Source organism: Dunckerocampus dactyliophorus, chromosome 7 (assembly GCF_027744805.1).
Source record: "Dunckerocampus dactyliophorus isolate RoL2022-P2 chromosome 7, RoL_Ddac_1.1, whole genome shotgun sequence".
Lineage (NCBI taxonomy): Eukaryota > Metazoa > Chordata > Actinopteri > Syngnathiformes > Syngnathidae > Dunckerocampus > Dunckerocampus dactyliophorus.
The window spans coordinates 19,136,504-19,157,745 of record NC_072825.1 but is presented as its reverse complement, the minus strand read 5'-3'; the positions used below and the strand labels follow the sequence as shown (position 1 = coordinate 19,157,745).

The following is a 21,242-nucleotide window of genomic DNA, read 5'->3' as shown; positions in this document are numbered from 1 at the left end:
GTCTTCGTCACATTCACATGAACACCCAGGCGACAGTGCGCAGGGATACGGCGGGAGATAAATATATAACGCCAAGAGTTTTGTGAGGTCTGATTTTTTGTATTTACCATAAAGCACCGTGTATTAACCACACCCCCATTTTAAGGCTCACAGCGGGGAAATAAATTTTTTTATTTCATAAATGCTTGCCAACTCTTTCATCTCAAATCAGCATGCGTAAAGGTACTAAGCAATTTCAAAAAGAAGAAGAAAGGAGAAATCTGCCGTCCATCAATTCATCTGCAATGGAATTACATAATGCTGTATTGCTTCAGTGTGAATTTGAATAAACTCCAGCGTTTATTCAAGCAAACACAAGCATTTTCAGCAACTGTACAGCAGAGAGCGCTAAAGTCAAAGCAACTGTCTAACCCACAGACGGCTTCCCAAATGCGCTTCTGGTCAATTTCTCCCTGTATTTATAACCAAATTCTGGCCTAGCGGACCCAAGCGTCCACGAACTTGCGTCTAGCGGCGCCAAACTTTGACTGGCCGTTGTTGGAGCGGTGATGAACTTTGCCGTGGCGGAAAATTGGCCGCTCGTAATATTTTGTGCAGCTCAAAATTTTCGGAGTGGTAGGAGGGACCATCAGCGGTGGCCGAGCGGATACGGCGTTGCCTTAACGGGGTACAACTTCTGTTAAACGGTGGTGAACAAGCGGTGATTAATTTTTTTCACCGCTCCAGGAACGCTACAGCAAAGTTCAGGCGGTGTGACCGGACTTGTAGTACGAGTGATCTTCCGCTGAAGCGTTGTCTATTACTTTTCAGTCCGAGTCTGGTCACAGACCTGTCATCGTGTATAAACCGTACCCCGATTTTTTGCTTCTTAGAGGTGGAAAAAAAGTGTGGTTTGTACACGGTGCTTTACGGTATTTGTTTGAGAAGCCATTTTTGTGGTGCAAATGGACATTCGGTGTTGCGATGCACCTCAACAAGCCTGGATCGTGCACCTAATGTGAGGCATTTGGCACAGAAGCAACGGCCCAGGCAGATGAAAACAGCCTTTGGCTAACGAGAGTCATGTCCAGTGATGGTTCCAAGGACAATCTAGAGCCTGGAGACCCTCGTCTGTCGTCTCCTGTTTTTGAACACTTTGTAAATTCACAAATACAAAAGTGGATAAAACGAAAACAGTGTGCTAGCATCGTTCAGGAGAGCTTGAGAATGAGATTCAGATTCAAGAGTTTTATTGCCATCCATCCATCCATTTTCTATACCACTTCTCCTCATTAGGGTCGCGGGGGCATGCTGGAGCCTAGCCCAGCTGATATGCACAGTAAAACAGGTAGTTATACTATGCAATTAAATTCTTATTCTGTTTATTCTCCCAAAAAAAGAAAACAGAAGAAAATGAATAAGAACAATAAATTAAGCAACAAGAACAGAAAAAGCATTGATACCAATACATAAATAAATAAAGTGCTATGAGTGTGTGCGTGTGTTGCGTGCGGTGTGTGTGAGTGCTTCATTGAGAAGCCTGATGGCCTGTGGGTAAAAGCTATTTGCCAGCCTTGTGGTCCTGGACTTCAAACTCCTGTAGCGTCTGCTTGTCGGTAGGAGTGTGAATAATGAGTGTGGTATGCTGCACTTCAGGTAGTAAGCAACTTTCCCCTACTGAAAATGAAATAATAATTCTCACTGTTCAAACCGTTGCTATTGCACTTGCACTTTCCTAAAAATAAACTGTAAACCGTGGGTGTCCAAAGTGCGACCAGTGGGCCATTTTCGGCATGTTCTCTATCACCCCGTGGCTTATTCTAAATATAAACCTTGTGATTTCAGATTTATTAACTAATTTGCTTTGTCACATACAAATAACACAAAGCTGATATAGCTTATAATACAGTATATTTACCTATGATGGATTGCTTTTAGCAACTTTAATGCACAAACTGTGTTAAAGTGGCTTTCCACATCCTTCAGTTTTTCTGTATCTATATTTGTTTTTCTTTTTGTGAAAATTTTATATGTGTAGCATCTAGCATGCTATGTAGCTAACATGTTATTTAGCATGTTGTGCCGCAAAGTCAAGAGATTGATGTTTTGAATCTCCTGTTGGTATCTCTGTGCATGTTTGCATGTTCTCCCCGTGTATATGTGGGTTTTCTCCGGGTACTCCGGCTCAGCACAGTACAGCTAATTTCGCCTCATTGGAGCGTTTTTTGGGGTTTATTTTAATCAGTTGTTGGAAATATATTTTTTTTATGTTATCAGATGTATTGGTATGACTTCATAATATCGTCATATTGATCATTTTGATTGTAATTGTTATTGATAACTATCATGCACCCCTAGTTTTTTTTCATTTTAAAAATCATTAAACACAAAAGTTAAATAGTTATGTTTTGCTTTTTGTTCCCTTACCGTACCGAAAATGATCGGTACTGTGATCTTAGAACTGAGGTACATACCGAACCGTCCACCCCATTCATGTGACTTCCAGTGATTTCTGAAACAGCTGGTTTAGTAGGGCTTTCTGTTTCAGAGCATAGACTCACATGGCAACCATTAGATCATCATTTGAAATGATTTGGTCATCACAATGCTTTGCTGTTTAGGATCAGGGGATCAACTAAATTGTCTGGCTGCTCACATGCACACATACACTGTGAGTTTGTGCCTTTGATTACCAGTTTGTTGTATCTCTTACTTTATTTTTTTAATCATCCATCCCTCAACATCTTTAGTCCTTTATTTTATTCTTCTTTCTTGCCCCTTTCTATCCTGACTCTTTCCTCACATTTCCCCATCTCCTTCCCGCCCTACAGAAACTAATTTCCCCAGTATCATTACTGTTCTTTATGACCTCGTATAATAGAGAGCTGTTACTTCAACTCAGAGGCCAGGAGACCTTTAAACTGGGGGATTTGCCTTTTGTAATGGTAACTAAAATGCGTACACCAGTGAATCGCTAGACATTGTTCTTTGGCTCACCAAAATTACTTGCGGGTCTGTTTTTCCGTGTGACAAAAGGATTGGCAGGCTTTTATGATCTGGGCTCCTGAAGCGTGAGACGATAATTTCTGTTTAGGTCTTAGTTTTAAAATGAATATAACCGACACTCCATAACAATATCTCAGCACAGCAAAACTGTGTTTAATTTTACTGAATCCTTGAACCGTAAAGCTTATGTTACTACCTGTTGTAAATGACTTTTGTTATCTCAGGCTGAGTTGCTGAGCATGCACACAGTATTTTAACATTATGTTTCCACATACATACTGCTGAATAGGACAGTTATTGTAGTTGCACAGGCTTCGTCATCTAAACTGGTTTTCTTTTGCTGTACAGTTTAGGCCTTTGCCATATTGTTTAAAATATCTGCAGATCTAGCCAAATTAGCCATCATAACCTCTGGACCAGGGTTCTCGTGTCTTTTTTTTTTTTTTTTTTGGTGCATATTTTATTTAAGTTAAAGTTGATATGATACCCACCAATATGAACTTACTGGCCATGGAATCAGGTCATTGTAATGCGTCCCATTACTCCATCCTTCTGCTTGCGCTGGCAAGGGCAGACCCTTGAGCTAATACAGAATGTAGAAAAGAAAATATGTTTTTGACGTTCACTGATGTCAGATTGATTCATTGATAACTAATTAATGGCTGTCCTTTTGTCGGACTATTGCAATGTGTTTGTTAGGCTCCCTGATATTGATCTCTGGTTGAGATTATAGGTTCAGATGATGCCTTTTCACCTGTAATTCTGTTGGCGTTTAGACAGTTTAGATTTAGTGTGTGTAAGAGTACGACACAGAAACTGGGGCAGACAAGGTTAGACAGGCTAATGCATCTACTTAGCTCGAGATCAGGGGCTATATAGCATCAATATGACCTCATGATCCTTATTTCAGCAGGACAAACAAACTGTTCTCGTGTTCCATGCTAAAAATAAGATCAAGCTTCATATTAAAGACATGTATGAGAAGGCAAAGAAAGAAAATGAAAGTTGACACATTCACACACATTTAAAATTGCAATCCAGAGTGCTTTTGTAAACAATATCTTTTGATGCTCGGTGACCTCTTATCTGGGTGTGACAATACCAAGCTCTGTGAAGAGGCTTGTCAACACTAAAGCGTTTTGTTTGGCTTTTACTGGAATGTATTTTTGAATGGTTGTGTGCTATATCCCATAAAATTAATTTAGGTGGTATTGCTACAATAATAAAACTGTTAGGTACAATTCTAGGTATCGCTTAGACCATTATATTGACAAGATGGACGATAAACATTTAAAACCCTCCTCTTCTCTTCATCGGCCACCTTTGGCTGTTATTTCCAGTGTTGCCCACCCCCCACTGATGCCTTACAATCAAACTGGGGACACGCCACTTATGAGACATCAGCCGCAGGTCAAAAGGTCATCCTTTTAGCTCTATACCTCGTATGATCCAACCATCCATCTGGCCATCATATACAGCTTTCATCTGTGAAGAATTCATCTCCTTGCCATCCATCCGTCTACCTTTCCCTCCATCTGTTCTGTCTTTCCCTTCCTCAACATGTTATAGGAGGCAGTTATGAGTGGATGGAAGGATTTATGTCAAGTTGTATTTATAGAGAGATGAGAACAAAGAACAGAAAACCAGAAAAACTGAATGCTGGGAAAGAAGTCAGTGACTAGAAAGAACATGGTTATAAGGCATACAGTATGGTCGTGCTATGATTTGGCCTTTAAATACAACTACAATGATTTTTTTTAAAGGAAATGATCAAAATGTGATTGACATGTATAATTTAAACATTAATTTAAAAGGCTTCACAGCAGCATGACATTTACCATTTAGAAATTACAGACATTGCAGGAGGAATGCTATTGAATTACGCAATTGAATTCAATGCATAACTCAAAGGTGTTGTCCCTGGGTGTCTCGCTGCTCGTCATTGCAGTCTTTGTCAACAATCAAATCTTCAATTGAGGTAAAAGTGACCTCAAATGTTCATTTATCTCTTTGAGTTGTTTTCTGCCTGGAAAACTATAATTGTAAAACGGTGACGGTGGCCGAGTGGTTAGCATGTTGGCCACACAGTCAAAAGATTGGGAAGACCTGGGTTCAAATCTTCGCTTGGGCATCTCTGTGTGGAGTTTGCATGTTCTCCCTATCTGTGGGTTTTCACCGGGTACTCCGGTTTCCTCCCACAGTCACAGTGTGACTGGCGACTTACCCCCACACTGCTTTCTGTCTAAACAGATATCCAAGTAAGGTACAAGAAAGCCACCCGGTCCTTACTTCTGTCCAGGAGGGGACTTTTGTACTGGGATATTACGACCAGTCACGCTTCACCGATTGGCTCTTTGTCCTCCTCTGGGGCAGATTGTAATTTTTATCTACCAATGATAGCCATGCTTTCTGCCCTGAGCCCAGCCTCCCAGGAGACTCATGTAAAGCGGATGAAAACAGCAAGACAATTCCATCCCTCAGCGCCTCCATCTCGCACACATCTTTCTGTACGGCTATTAGATGGTTACAGAGGGCAGACCACTGAATTCCATTTCCATGCTGTAAAGGTTTGACATCGCTGACATTAAGCTATTCAAATCAATTCAGATTTTTCATCTGCTCCCCTTTTACAGTTTGCTATCAAGATGTTGTCCATCAGTTAACGACAGCTGATTATAATGACGACAATGTCTTCACATCCACATACTTAATATTGTCCCTTTCACACACAATGTGTAACACTAGAAAACCATGTAATTCTACCTGATACCAAACAAAAGCGTACCATTTATTTATCTCTGACTCATAATTTGCTATGTAGCTGTATTAGTAGCAGTAGCAGTGCCATCAGGGCCAGCCAAGCCTTTTCTGCTGGCCTTAACTCTTACCAGAACCACTAACTTACATTCACAACTGGAATTGTCCTATTTGTTTCATGAAATTGTATTCATTTATTCCCAACAGTCTGGCTGCAGTGCTTCCAGCACGTGTATGTTTAATTTTTTTTTCTCCAGTCAGATTTCAGGTTCCATGTCAATGTATAATCTGCCCAGGGTCTTCAGAATTGAAAGTGCTGGCTCATGTCACTTAAACACTATTAGTAACGGGGCTGTTTCTTTAACCAAACAGATTTCAGATTCACCTTGCAGGGCCATCTAGCAGGCTTACATTAGTGTCAGCATTTTTCCATCTTGAAAGCCGATGCTTAACAGTCAAATTTACCAGGTCGCTTGAACACTTCACATGAACAGAGCAGCATTTAACTGAGCCTAACACACATAAAGCGAACATACACAGTGTTGTTCATCATTCATTGTTTGTTTTTGTCATGTTAGTAGATAAATATTGATTCTGAACTCTTCCAGACAATGCTGCAGTGTAGAGGTTTGGAGTTTGCAATGTTTAGCGATGATGTAGTAGAAGATAAAGGGTTAACTGGGTATGTCGCTTTAGTAATAATGGTATTCATCCCCAATTCTGCAATGCTACACATTGTTTTATTGCATTTTTGTACATTATTGATACATGGGAATTTCTCTTGACTACTTTCTACATCGTACCATATTTTTTACCACAATTATATGCTTTGAATTTTGGTGAATGCCCTTTTCTGTTCCAGCAAGCAAACTATAGTATACCAATTTATGTGTGTGTGTGTGTGTGTGTATTAAACTCAGGTCACTCAGTTCGTCTTTTGGGGCAGAAGAAAGATGGAGGCCGGAGGCTGGGAGGAGCCAGACTGGACCTGCCCAAGATAAGGAAAAATCCCCTGATTGAAATCATATCCATTAACACAGGGTAAGACATCAGTAAATACCCAAATACTACATTGGTACTCATAATAGTGTGCAGTTGTCATGTTTTTCATAGCATGTAATCCTCTGTCTTTTGCCATGATCAGTTACCGGTTTAGTTTTCAAATATAAGCGTAATATAAACACATGATTTATGCTGTGTTTAGTCTATTTCCTTTGTGTTTGTTTTAAAAGCAGGGATTCCATTTTTATTGTTCACAAGTCTATTTAGAAACTTTCAAAAACAGCTTAAATTCACAGGTGTAAATATATTATAGTACATCATGATACCATTGGACTTTTTGTCAGAAGTATGGACTTGAAAAAGCTCTTTACTGCAATAGCCATGAAGAAGCCTTGAAAGTATAAATTATCAACCGCGATCACATCAAGTTAACCTTCTTTATGTGTAGATACACAAGCCCATCCAAACCCTTGCAGACACATTTTATGGGCTAATTTCATGTTGTTTACACATCTACTAACCCATGCACTGTATTCTCTGTGGGCTACTTAAAAGGGGTTAGTGCAGGCTAATTTCACCGTGCTGGGCCTTCACTGATGATAATCCGTCAGTCATTCCCCAGAACATCTTCAAGGTCTGTACATTTAATAGTGTCATTCACAAAGCAATGAAGTAAACAACTTGTAAACACGACACCAAGAGCTTGCTTGGTTTACGCAATTACTAAATTACATCACATAATCCCTTTGTTTGATGTTGTCCGTAAGAAGTGCTCAGTAATTTAGGAGTCAGGATCTGTGTTGCTGGACTTTCAGGCCTAATAAGACCAATAGTCTGGAACATCATCCATCCATCACAACATAAACAGCAAACCTGAACACTCTTACATGTCCACTTGTCCTGGGCATATGTTTAACTCTGTGTATCACAGGGAAATGTTCCACCAACTCGACTACGCCTTGCTAAACATGCCCTATAAAAACAAACACAGATGTGACCATTGCATGTGTTGTTTTTTAGCCAGTCCATGTTGTGGTTTTGAAGGATCAAACCGGCGACAAGCAATCCTCTTGTTTTTTATTCCTTTATACTGGAAGTCTTTTAGGAGACTGAGGGATTACTTATACACTGTATGTTGACAGGGTGAACCGACTACTGGCAAATCTCTCCCAAATAACACGGGTGTTACTACAAATCCAAGCTGAACATCTGCTTTTGTCTGTCTTGGTCAGCCATTGGTGTCACTAATTTGACATGGCTCTGTTATATAAAATCGCATGTGAGCGAAAGACAGACTGTTCTTTATGTGTTCTGTTTTTAGATGATCCATTTTAATTATGCTTCTAAAGTAGTGACATCATTGGTGTCATTTGTTTGTCGACCAAAACAGAGAGGTCTTTGTTTGATACGAACAAGACACAGCTTCAGAGGAGAATCTTGGAAAGTTGACAAAAGGCTTTAGATGTATTTTTTTTATTTTTTTTTTTATTTTTTTAGACAAATGTTACAGTATATGGAAGAAATGCTAGTCTCAAGAAGCACGACAGTCATCTATATGTTCACATGAAGGTCAAATTATAGGAATGCCTACTTTATTGGAAGTTGCCTTCATGTTCTCCAGCATGTTGCAAATGGGCTCCATGTAACGTATCTTGTCTACGTTGTACGATACTGTATTAGCTATTATTTTGAATATGTTTCTTTTTTTATGTTTCTAGACCTGCCAACATGTACGCATCTTTTGTACTCTGAAACGTTTTGACTAAGGGTGTAACAAGATCTCGTGTCACAAGATCTCGCAAGAACGAAAACGCGACAAGATTTGTCATTCAGAAAAAAACGGTCTCACGGGCACTACGTCTGGGACGATGATAAATTAATTTATCACACGATAAATGAAAATGATTTATCGATCGTTTTTCGGCCTCAGTATATTGCCATGTGCACGCGTGTCTGTTTTTCTCGTCTCTCGCCTCTAAACAGGCAGGAAGAGAGTTCACTCTGTGCATTGGATTCAGCACCTTTGCGCGTTTTTACCATAGAACAACTGCATGAACAGAGAGAGCCTGTCTGTCAGTTATACAGTCTCTTTGTCTCGGTGGGTGGAGGCGGGGCTGCTAGCATACACATAGTGCAGAAGAGTGTAATGATTTTTTTTTTCATTGAACTTTTCTTAAAAGTAGTGTTAAAGTCTCGTCTTGTTCTCGTAGACCCAATTGCGTGTATTGTCTCGTCTTGTGTACTGAGTGTATCGTGACACCCCTAGTTTTGACCCTTAAATACACTTGTACACGTCACTGCTCTCCAGGTACAAATTTTGTTGCGTTGCGCTCCTTTCAGTTTTGAGTTCAGTCTTGTGTGTAGCATGACGTGCTTTAGTACATTGTTTCCTGTCTGTATATGACTTGTTCAGAGGGCAGACAGCCCGCCTTCGCGAACGCCTCCGCTATTTCAGATCTACATTTGCAATAAGAAATACTGCTGTAACGCATCGATTAGTTCCAGCTGCAGTAACACTTCCATTCTCTTAATTACCATGGTTCTTTCACTATGAAGGAAGCTAACAAGCTAAATAGTCAATGAGTTGTAGTTGCTTGCAGAGTTGACGTCGCATCACAAGCTCAGCCCTGACGAAGAGCTATAAAAGCAGGGGTGTCCAAAGTGTGGATCTGGGACCATTGCAGCTTGTGGCTCATTTGGCCCGTGACATGGTTTATAAAATAAATCAATCAAAAAAATATGACAGTGCCACCCTTTAAGTTTTCAAGTTGGAGGTTTACTTGGTTCTTTAAGGTTGGCAGGACTATGTTTTGTTTTCTGAAGTTTTTTTTTTTTCTTTTGTAAGTGTAACGCTACTTCTCTATCACTATTATTATCAATTCTCTGTTGTTCGTATTGCACTCATCCAAAATTGGCTTGCTTCTGGCTTCTGTTTGTCAAAAAAAGGTTGCAGTTCATTGTTATGACACCCCCTGTTTTTAGTTATTTGGCATATTCCTGACATCCCTCATTGATTTGTGGTTAGGGGTAGACGGACAGCGCTAAATTGTACTCTCACCAGCATTTATAATGTCACATACAGTATTTTTTTTTTTTTTTTTTTTTTTTACTAATTTCCAATTATTGTATTTTAATTCTAGCTCTACCAAATGAAACATCTGTGTCGTCACTTTCACTTTTTGTGCACCAATCCTGACAACAGTGTGGCGTAGATTTTCCACATGGGACAATTTAATGGAAATTTAATTTTGTGTTCAGATTGATTCACAGTATAAGTTTCATTAGGTTGCATATTAATTTCATTTGCACCTATTAAATTCAAATTAGATTAGCTTTCCCCCCCTCGACGAAATTAGTTTTATCCCCACCACAGGGAGAGAAAAAAAAAAAAATCAATGTAGTCCAGTTTGCACTCAGATGCCCTCTGGTAGTATATTAAAGGAACACTGGCAGCTTTCATCTGGTCCATTATAGGAAACTTTGGTTCAGTCAAATGACAGCATTTTGGTTTCAAAACACAACTGACTTCACTGTCTCTCAGTAAATTAAATGTCTTTTTTTTCCAATATTACTACTAAGTGTGGTAAATAAGAATCAACTCTTTCTCGTAACGATTAAAGCAATAGCAAATAGATCTACATTCATGGCTTCAATTAAGTCACGTATTTGACCCCTCTCTTGGCTATGCCTCAGTTGCTCATTCTACCAGCTGCAAATACACATGCTCTCAAATTGGATCATGTTCCATTTGCCATTGTTTAGCTTTCAAATGCAGTTGTGCTATGTTCTTCCTGCCGTGGCTCCTTCTTGCAAACAGATCAGCCCGAGGGCAGAGTTCATTGCTCAAACAGCCTCCGACTGGGAAAAAAAAGTCTGCACTTTGTCTTGCTGATGCTCTGTTTTGTGTCCCAGTTTTAGAACACTTGACGCTATTAGTGAAGCTGGTGCGTCTGTGTGTGTTGGTGTGTGTGTGTGTGTGGCTTTGGCCCGAGGGTACTCTTAAGTGTCCCTTCTCACTGTGTTTATCTGTATGAGTGTGTGTATGTGTGCTGTCAGCAACAAGAAAAGTCCCTTTGTGAGCAAGCTGAATCGGGATGCTTTAGCATCATAAACCAGGAATTTACAGCCACTCAGTCAGAATGGGTCATTAAACGTGTGTGTGTGTTGCTGTGTTTGTGTGAACCTTTGCCATTGAACTCCAGGCATTAAAAAAAGCCATTTGTTCCACAGTTGCAGCTCATTTCATTTCATTATGTGTCCTTCCTGTTCTCTCTATTTAGTTACATTTTTGGCAGTCATGATCTCTCTTAGTTATTGCAGTGTGCTAAAGCCAGGTTTTGATGATTCCACCCCCACCCAAACCCCCCACACACACCCCCACCCCAAACCAATAACTTGCATCATCATTTGTTTCCAGGCACACAGGTAGGCAGGTGGGATAACACAGAGGGAATAAACCAGTGGAGGATAGAATCTTGCAAACACATCAGTGGACACTTGCTGGCGAGATGGTCAGCTGCTGTTGAAACAGTTTGAAGTGGAATTTATGCACGTAGGAAAGCATGTGGCACTTTTGAAACATATTTCATTTAACAATCTATGGTAAGCTAACGATTGTGGGAATGCAAGTTACCCTTTTTTCTTCCGGCTTTTAAAAGCAGTTTCCTTTTGCGTTTGCTTTTCCAATCGGTTGATATTTCCAATCAGTCAAAGCAACATTTTATCACAACTGATGTTTAACGATTCTGTATGCCTTTGTCTAAATGTTTACGTCAGACGTCAAAATCATCAAAATCAGATTTTTTTTTTTTTTTGGCCATGGGAGGTAGACAGAACACCCTGAGTAACATGTAAGTACGCCTGAGCAACTTCTCCTTAAGTATGAATAATGCAGGTGTCACAAGACGAGATGATGCACAACTTTTGGTCCGAGAGAACGAGACGAGATTTTGACATTAATTGTAAGAAGTGTACAATGAAAAATATGTCTGCACAAACAAACGTTATTTAACCGCATCACAAAACAATGTGTGCATTTTGAAATGTTTATTATCCCACCAATTGATGCTAAACAATATTACTGTTAACATTTTTTGAGGCCAAATGAACCAATAATGTTATGGTAATTGTAGTGACTAGACATAGCATTGGATGTACTCAGTGTTTCAGGACTCTTCTTCCTTGCACTGTGTAAACATCAGCTGCTTGTATTGTTTCTTTAAGTTGTTTGTGGTACTTACTCAATCCGTTCCATAATTTGATTCCAAAAACTAAAATGCTTGAATGGTTCAGTGTTGTTCTCGCGTATAAGAGTTTTAAGATAATTCTTTCCCTGAGGTCATATTTCTCCTCTTGTTGAGAAGAATTGTATGACATTTTTGGGTGGCGGATTATTGTTTGCTTTATGCATAATTGTAGCTGTTTGAAAGTTTACTAGGTCAGCGAATGTTAATAATTGTGATTTTAGAAATACAGAATTTGTATGTTCTCTATTTGCGGTATTATGGATTATCCTAACTGATCTTTTTTGCAGTACATTTAGCGAGTGAAGTGTACTTATAGTTATTTCCCCATATTGCCACGCAATAAGTTACATATAGTAATACCAGAGAGCAATAGAGAGTATAGAGTGACGTTTTGGTGAAGGACACATTTTGCTTTGTTCAGTATTGAAGTATTTCTCGCCACTTTATGTTATACATTTTTAATGTGAGATTTCCAGCTCATATTTTCATGTATTATGACCCCCAGAAATGTTTTTTTGTTTACCTTTTAAATGTCCAACCATCAATTTGTATTTGCGCGTAAGTATCCTTTCTGCTATTACCAAATAACATTATTTTAGTTTTACTTATGTTCAGGTATAATCTGTTTTTATCCAACCATCTTTTTAGTTTGGTCATTTCCTTTGTGACTTTTTATTATTAGCTCTTGTGTTCTTTCTCCAGAACATATCGTCTGCAAATAATGCTAGCTTTAGGTATTTCGTAACTTTACAGATGTCAGGTTGAACAGTTTTGGTCCCAGCATTGGCCACCGGGGTACGCTGCACAATATATTTAAACTTGCAGTGTATTCTCCTAGCTTCACACATTGCTTCCTGTTTGTTAGGTAGCTTTTAAACCAATTCAAAACTAACCCTCTGATTCCAGGCTTTTCTAATTTTGTAATTAGGATTTTTGATAAATTGTATCAAAAGCTTTTGTCGCTTCCGTATATACTGCAGATGCACACTTTCTGTGGTATATAGCGTTAATAATTTCCTCGGTCATTTTGATTAGTGTCATGGAAGTTCTGTATGTTAGCTCTGTGTATGTGTTGCCTGTCCGCGGACAATGAATTGTGTTATGATGATAATAATGATAATCATGCAAGTCTTACACTCTGTAAAGTTGTGGAATTTTTGTTTGTGACATGTATTTTCTCACAATGCTGTTTGCAGCATTTCTTGAAATTCTAGTTTGTAATGCACTACAAAAAAATGATTTTTTTTTCTGTCGACTTCCTGTGGACACACACAATTTTGTGTTGTTCCGCTTGTGTTTACTTTGGTGACCAAACATCTCAGTGAGTGTTGAGTGTCAGAATGAAGGCTCTGCATCACAGTGTGTAGTTTTTCCCAGATGGGAAAACTTGGTGAGCTCTCCTTGCTCATTATTAATATTCCCACACAGGGGCTGTGGCATTTGGCTTTGCAAGCATCCTTTTCCCTCACGTTACCTTGCAATGCTCCTCACGAATCTCCACTCTTTTGTTGTGTGTGTATGCTAGAGACCCCGCCTTCCCCCACAGAGAAAGTGACTGTATGACTGACAAGACGTCTCATGTATGTATGAAGCGGATGAAGCGTCTCTTTCAGGGGGTCAGCAAGATTTACCATCAAGAGAGCCATTTTGCCTCCTCTTCTTGTAAAGAAAAGTAGTCTGGAGCCACACAATGTTACACAGCTTATAAAGGTTTAAAAGTTGTAATCTTTTTAAAATAGTACCTTTTCCAACAACAGAAGTGCAGCGTGCATGTGTTTGGTTACTTTGAAATAATTAAAACACTGAACTACTGTATGTTGTTCCCGTGTTTGTGTGAAATTTAAACAAAGTATTAGCCAACTTTAACATAAAAAGGCCCATCAGGGGTCACATATAGCTGCAGTGTGTCTGCTCAGTATCGTTTACATCACTTGATTCATCACAGGCAATTCAATATGCTTCAGCTGAATCAATTTGCCTCGTGGTGATGTTTGTTGGCATTCTATTTATCCTGTCCTTGACTGTCTTTGCAGAGAGGCATTTCTTTACTTTTCTGAATAATTTCATGTGTATTTTTTTTTCATTGGGGTGAATATGAATGACTTATGAACAATTATTTCATGCATTCTGTGAGAGGCTTTCCCCTCCTTACGATCTGCAGTGCAGCCACACTAGCAGCTCTAATTGAGTTTGGAGCGTTTATCCACTTTTTGAAAATATGTTTGCTCTGTTCAACCTTCGTAGTAGTTCTAAAATCGCTCTCTTACACCCATCTGCAGTTGGCTACTTTTCAGAAAAGGCGGAGTGCTTGTTTTGAAAATGTTTTGAAAATCAAGCACACTGGTAAGCCAGTGCCGTTGGCAGTAAAGACCAAAAAATATGTCCATTCAGAATTAAACTTATTAAATTATATGTTCACCTGCCATTGTTCTTTTTAGTATTCATGGTTATGGATAGCTTATTGTGGGGGTAGCACACTCAAGAAGATGTCTTCTTCGAGTCTCACTGCACACACTGGACTCCATCCCGGCTTCTCCTGGTCATCCAATCTGCAGTCAGAACACAGTCTAGAAGCATTCACGGATTTGCGGTGAGTCGGATATTTCAAACTCTTTGAGAAAATGCACATTTTCTCCACTTGGGTGTAAAAAAATATGATGCCACATAATTTGATAGAAATGAAAATGATCGCCCTATAGAGGGGGGAAATCAAAGACACCCCGAAAATGAAAGTTAAAAAATGATGCAGCAGACTGGTCCATTTAGCTAAAATGTCATTGTAGCAACTCAAAATGATTCTCAGCAGTTTGCGTGGCCCCCACGTGCTTGTACGCATGCCTGACACGGCATGCTCCTAATGAGACTACGGTTGGTGTCCTGGGGGATCTCCTCCCAGATCTGGACCAGGGCATCAATGAGCTCCTGGACAGTCTGAGGAGCAACCTGGAGGCGCCGGATGGACCTAAACATAATGTCCCAGAGGTGTTCTATTGGGTTTAGGTCAGGTGAACGTGGGGTCCAGTCAATGGTATCAATTCTTTCATCCTCCAGGAACTACCTGCATACACTAGCCACATGAGGTCGGGCATTGTCGTGGACCAGGAGGAACCCAGGTCCCACTGCACCAGCGTAGGTTCTGACAATGGGTCCAAGGATTTCATCCCAATACCTAGTAGCAGTCAGGGTGCTACTAGGTATGCTGAATGATGTTGCAGGCAGCATAACGTTCTCCACGGCATCTCCAGACCCTTTCACGTCTGTCGCATGTGCTCAGGTTGAACTTGCTCTCATCAGGGAAGAGCACAGGGCACCAGTGGTGTAGTTGCCAATTCTGGTGGTCTATGGCAAATGTCAATCAAGCTCTACGGTGCTGGGCAGTGAGCACAGGGCCCACTACAGGACGTCGGGCCCTCAGGCAACCCTCATGGAGCTTGTTTCTGATTGTTTGGTCAGAAACATTCACACCAGTGGCCTGCTGGAGATCATTTTGTTGGGCTGTGGCAGTGCTAATCCTGTTCCTCTTTGCACAAAGGAGCAGACACCGATCCTGCTGAGGGTTGAAGGACCTTCTATGGCCCTGTCCAGCTTTCCTGGAGTAACTACTGTTAAAGTTGTCCAGCTCTCCTGGAATCTCCTCCATGCGTCCAGGTACCGCAGTGATGCCCGGGTCCAGATCTGGGAGGAGATCCCCCAGGACACCATCCGTAGTCTGATTAGGAACATGCCCCGACGTTGTCAGGCATGCGTACAAGCACGTGGGGGCCACACAAACTACTGAGAATCATTTTGAGCTGCTACAATGACATTTTAGCAAAATGGACCAGTGTGCTGCATCATTTTTTCACTTTCATTTTTGGGGTGTCTTTGATTTCCCCCTCTATAGGGCGATCATTTTCATTTCTATCAAATTATGTGGCATCATTTTGTTACTAATACATCACCCACTTACTATCAGGAAAGATATTCAAGATCATTTTTCCCCCAGTTTAGATCTGATGTGTTTTCGAAGTGTTCCTCTAATTTTTTTGAGCAGTGTGTAAGCACTGAGTTTGGTGAAGGGAGCCGCAGCAAGGAGGCTGAAGAGCCGCATGTAGATATGGCTTGCGGGTTGCCGACCCCTTGTGTAGGCGCTTAACCAATACTCATTGTGAACCCTCGTCCTGCCTGTTTTGAGATGAGAGATGAGGAAAACAGGCAATAATGCACATGGCAATATATGTAGGCCGGAAAAATTGAGTTAATATTCATTTATCGTGAGGTTATTATTATTTTTTTTTTATCGCAAGACAGTTTTTTCTAAACGAGAAATCTTGTCATGTTGTAATCTCTTTTTATTAATGAACAAAACGACTAAAAAACGACCCCAGCTGGTCGTTTGCAAAAGGTGCATCTCCTTCCAGAAAGAACAAAAGACTCTGTGGTCTACCTGCATCTCAAAGAGAAATACCACTCTTTTCAGGACAAAAATGTACCATTCTGAACAGAGAAGAAGGATGGTTTGAAAGAGGAGTGAGGGAAGCCAACTACGTTAAAGTGAAGAAACCATCTCTGAACGGGGGGTTAGTCTGCGACACCATCGTTCTCCCATATATAATGCTGTCTTTTCATCCCTTCCTAAAAGACTTTCAGATGGGTCCATGATCAACCTTACATCTGAATGTCATTTGACACCACTAAAGAGCCAACCATTCCTGTCTGGACCGGCCTCCTGCTTTAGAGGATAAATAGATTGGATCTTGCACCAGGTCTCAGACTAGAGCTGTCCTATCTAGACTGACTGGTGTGTCTCCCACCTAGTCTTTAAGCATGAACTGATGACGCCTGCTCGGATGAGAGGCAAAACGTCTTGTGAGACGTGATCAGTCCTTGTTAAATTATTACTGTTGACTTGACCATATTGCACTGAATAGCCAGAACAGACGTCCGTTTTGCAATGTTGCCATAACTTCCATTTTTGGTGAATCACATTTTTCCTCTTTGCCCTCTATTGGCATTGATTACTAGTTGATTGGTGTATTTGACCGCCTGATTTTGACCTGTACACCAGGCTCAGATTACCAAATACAGTATATGCCTTTATTTGTCAATTATCTGCTCAAAACAGTACGCTCATAACCCAAAGTTGTTGACACTTGGTCATTAAAACAAAGCGAAGGCAATCTGCTTTTCACCACAATATGTTGTGTCATCTGGTGTCCCGCACACTAAAGTGAGTATGAGGGTGTGGTCTGAAGCGGAGGTATGCCTTTTTCATGACAGCTCTGGCAGTGACATTAAAGAATAAACAGCCGCATTGCAATGACATTAATTAAGGTCCATCTATGTTTTACTAAGTAACTATTCAGGTGTGCTAATTTTGAAGTCAACCACCTCTTGTACATCATTTTCTGATGCTTTCAAGGCTACACAAAGTAATTGACATGTTTTCATTGAAAGCAGTCATTTAAGATTTACAGATCAAGACCCATGTTTTTATTTATTTATTTATTTATTTATTTATTTATTTATATATTTATATATTTATTTATTTATTAACTTTGATTGGCCTATTCACAGGTGTAAAAAAGAAAAAAGATAAGATAACCTTGCTGCTTGTTCGAGATTTTAGGTACTTCTTTGTGCATTTGCTTCCTTTCAAGTCTGCCGTTTTCATCTCACCTCCTGGCCCTGTTGCTGATATGTTTATTTCCTTGACACTAAGCTTTTTAGTCTACTATTAATTCATTTTTAATGTGCCTTGATGTCATTGTTGGGGGTTGAAAAGGATAGACAGTGGTTTTTAGAACATAATTTGAATGTTTTGCTGAAGCAAAAACCTTTTTAATTATTTGCTGTTAGGCACACCGCACAGTTATCTACAATCCAATTGCATGTTTAATAGACAAAATTAACTCCCCTCCCTCTTTTATTACTGCTAAATCCTCATAAGTGACCCTCCTCACAAGGGTTGGGTGATATGGACCTTAGCATGTATCACAATATTTTTTGAATGGATCACGATATCCATCCATCCATCCATTTTCTATGCCGCTCCTCCTCATTAGGGTGGCGGGGCTATGCTGGATGGCGAAGTCTTGTATAAAAAGCTCCAAACCCAAACCCATATGTGCATGGCTCAGATCAAGGGTACCCAAGTGTTACATTTAAAATTTCAAACTCGTGGATAGACCTTGGTAATGTTATCAACACAAACTTCAAACATTGCAAAACACACACACACCCAACATACCAGAGCTCGAGACATCTTCCATTTCCCATAGCAACCCTCCATAGTTCACTCTTTCTTAAATGTAAAGTACATAACTCAGTGTCCACTCGGTGTTAGACTTTTGTTCAAATAATCTTATTTGACTCTTTTATACACAAAAATCACTTTAGTTGCAGAGTTGAGTAATTATTCCATGAATATATACCATTGTAATCATCATGGGGTTTGTTTTTGCATGGAATTATGTTCTTCAGGCGGACACGAAGGTTATGTACTTTTGACTAATGATTACGCGACAGTTATTTTCTTTTTTTTTACACTGAGAATATTTGAATAAAACACATTAGAAACCAATTTCAGACATCATTCTTTAATTCTAAGTAGAAATCATGACCGAATTATCAGAGAAAATATTGTTTATTTCACAACAAAAGTAGACATGCTTTACATGTAACATTTCAATGTCCAAATATAGACACGTTTTACAACATAGCCGTGCTAGCGCAAAATAAAAACATGAACAGGCTTAATTTATGGTTTGGTAAGCTTCCTCACTCTATAAACGTCAGAGTAATAGGGATAGTACACATTGTTAGAACAACAATTTCAAATACTACTCAAGTGAAGTTGAAGACAGCAAAGGGTACCCTTGATCTGAGCCATGCACATATAATTAAATACACTTTAATTGTAAAGCACATTTATTGGTGACAAACTGTTCAATACAGCGAGTGCATTCAGTGTCTACCAAACCGGATCAGTGCAAAGTATTCAGAATTCCAGTATACAGTTTAGTAGCAACTGCAAATTGCAAAACAGTAATCCAGCTAAATATTGTTCTTTTCGACTGAGTATAAAGGCATCATGTCTTTGGCTAAATAATGACACTGCATCAGTCAGTGCGGTGCGCAGTCACAGGAAGTACAGGTCATGAATTATCATTTATACCGGCATAAGTCATTTTCTTATCATTGCAAGAATTTATACTGGTATATAAAAATTATCGCCCAACCATACCAAAATACACACACGCATGCACACGTTGCAATTACAGCCCACAGACCCACTGTGAAAGCAGAGTGTGTGCAACTGTTAGTAGATTTTTCAATATGTTTTTGTTATGTCATCAGGCCTTAAGTGAGTTGGCTGCAGGTTTCCTGTGATTTCCGTCTGGCCGCCACAACTTCTCCGTCCACTCTCCGGGCCGACACAGTACAATAATGGGGTCTTATCAACCTCGCCGCTGACCTTAACATAGATTTGTGTTAAGCATTGTGACCAAGGTGCAATGTTAACAGCTTTAGCCAGCTGAGAAGGGTAAGTTTGGGGTCACAGACAAGTAGATGCAGAAGGAAAACAATGAACCGTTAGACTCGGAGGACCACGGGTAGAACTACCCGTGAAGCCACAGCCACAACACAAATGTCCTGCTTGTCAACATTAGAGTTATTACCGTAAAAATAAGAAGCTGAAACAATAGCACTGTGATCTTAAGGTCAATAGGTGATAGGAGAGGATATGTTACACAGTACATGTGCCCCAGGACTTCCTCTGACATTGCTTTATTTCCTTTATCATTTTCTTCTTTTTTTTCAGTTAACACAGGTAAACACATTTTGTCTTTTTGAATACAGTGGTACCTTGATTTTCATTATTAATCCGTTCCATAGGGTCAAAAACTGAATCGTACCAAAACCAACTCAGTTTTTCTTGGCAATAAGCGACAAGGGCGGAGGGGTGATTTCAATAGGGGTTCTCACCTTGGTTATCAAAGTGCTGGGACTTGCCACCTTCTTTGGTCCCAAGGGTAGGTTATTTTGATGCAGCAAAACAGAGACTTTTGGTGTAACTGTGTTAGTTAGCAAAGAAGTACTGTATAGAGTCAACCATGCTGACATCATTAGAACACAAACTCAAGATGTGGCCCGCGAAAGCCTGGGAATAATGTACAGTAATACCTTGTTTATCGCTGTTAATTGGTTCCAGACAGATACATGAATTTCCGGGATATATTAATCAATGTTAATAAATGTAATATTTTTTGTGCTTTTGTGTGTAGAAAACATTTTTAAAACCTTCTAAGTACATTTTTTAACATTATTACAGCCATGAATTGAAATAACACCCCATAATCACCTTTACACTCATATAGCCAAATACAGTAAGCATAATACTGTACTATATTGTAATAGAAAATATGCCAGAAATTAGACATAAACAAGACTGTAGAAAATTCAGCACGTTTAAAAGCCACTGTGGAGTTTATATAAAAGTTCTCAGAAATCACTCACTTACCCAAGCAAAGGTACATTGTTTGTGTGTGTGTTTTTTTTTTTTTTTTTTTGTAGAAAGCATATGTGAGAGACACAACATGTGGGTGGATGCTGCATGAGGTTAGTTTGTTTGGCGCAATGTTTGGCTGTATGATAACCAAGACAGCTTACGACAACCCGAAAACCGAGAGATTTTTGGCTATAATTTTCTTTGAAAACAGAATCCTACATAAACAGGGTCACACAAAAACCACGGTACTACTGCACTATGCTCAAGGCATTAATATTACACGACAACAAAGGCCTTGTTTCCACTAAACTGTTCTGTTCACTTTAGTTGGCTAGGTACACATTTTTTGGTGTTTGTGTTGCAAAGAGTTCTCAGATATCAGACTGGAACAGACAGTCATAAATAAATAAAATACATGGAAAAGGACAAACAGGACATAGGGAGGCTGGCGGCCGGGAAGGCGAATCAATGCAGGTTTATAAGCATATTTTAGTTGGGGAATACCATACAACAGGGGTCGCCAACCCGTCGATCATGTATACTACTACTTCTTTTGGAGTTGTTGAATTGTGAGAACATTTTGAAAAAAAATGTATGATCATATCAGTGCCCTCACCTCCGATCAACGGGCATGCGTTTTGTCCACAGACCACACCCGTACGCCTCGCCACTATCCAGGCAGCAACAGGTGAGCCCCAGCCAGGAGCCCAGTCCCCAAAAGCCGGCTGGAGGTACACTAATACCCCCCCCCCCCCCCCCAG

At 39.9% G+C, this 21,242-nt stretch overlaps 1 protein-coding gene across 1 annotated transcript in view; it reads left to right on the top strand.

Moving 5' to 3' along the window:
* cdkal1 (CDK5 regulatory subunit associated protein 1-like 1) overlaps positions 1-21,242 on the top strand; it is a 301,229-nt gene that overhangs the window by 91,928 nt on the left and 188,059 nt on the right. The window contains exon 7 of the mRNA XM_054782535.1: positions 6,663-6,783. Within this exon, the coding sequence (XP_054638510.1) occupies positions 6,663-6,783 (121 nt within the window). The remainder of the gene's footprint in view (positions 1-6,662; positions 6,784-21,242) is intronic.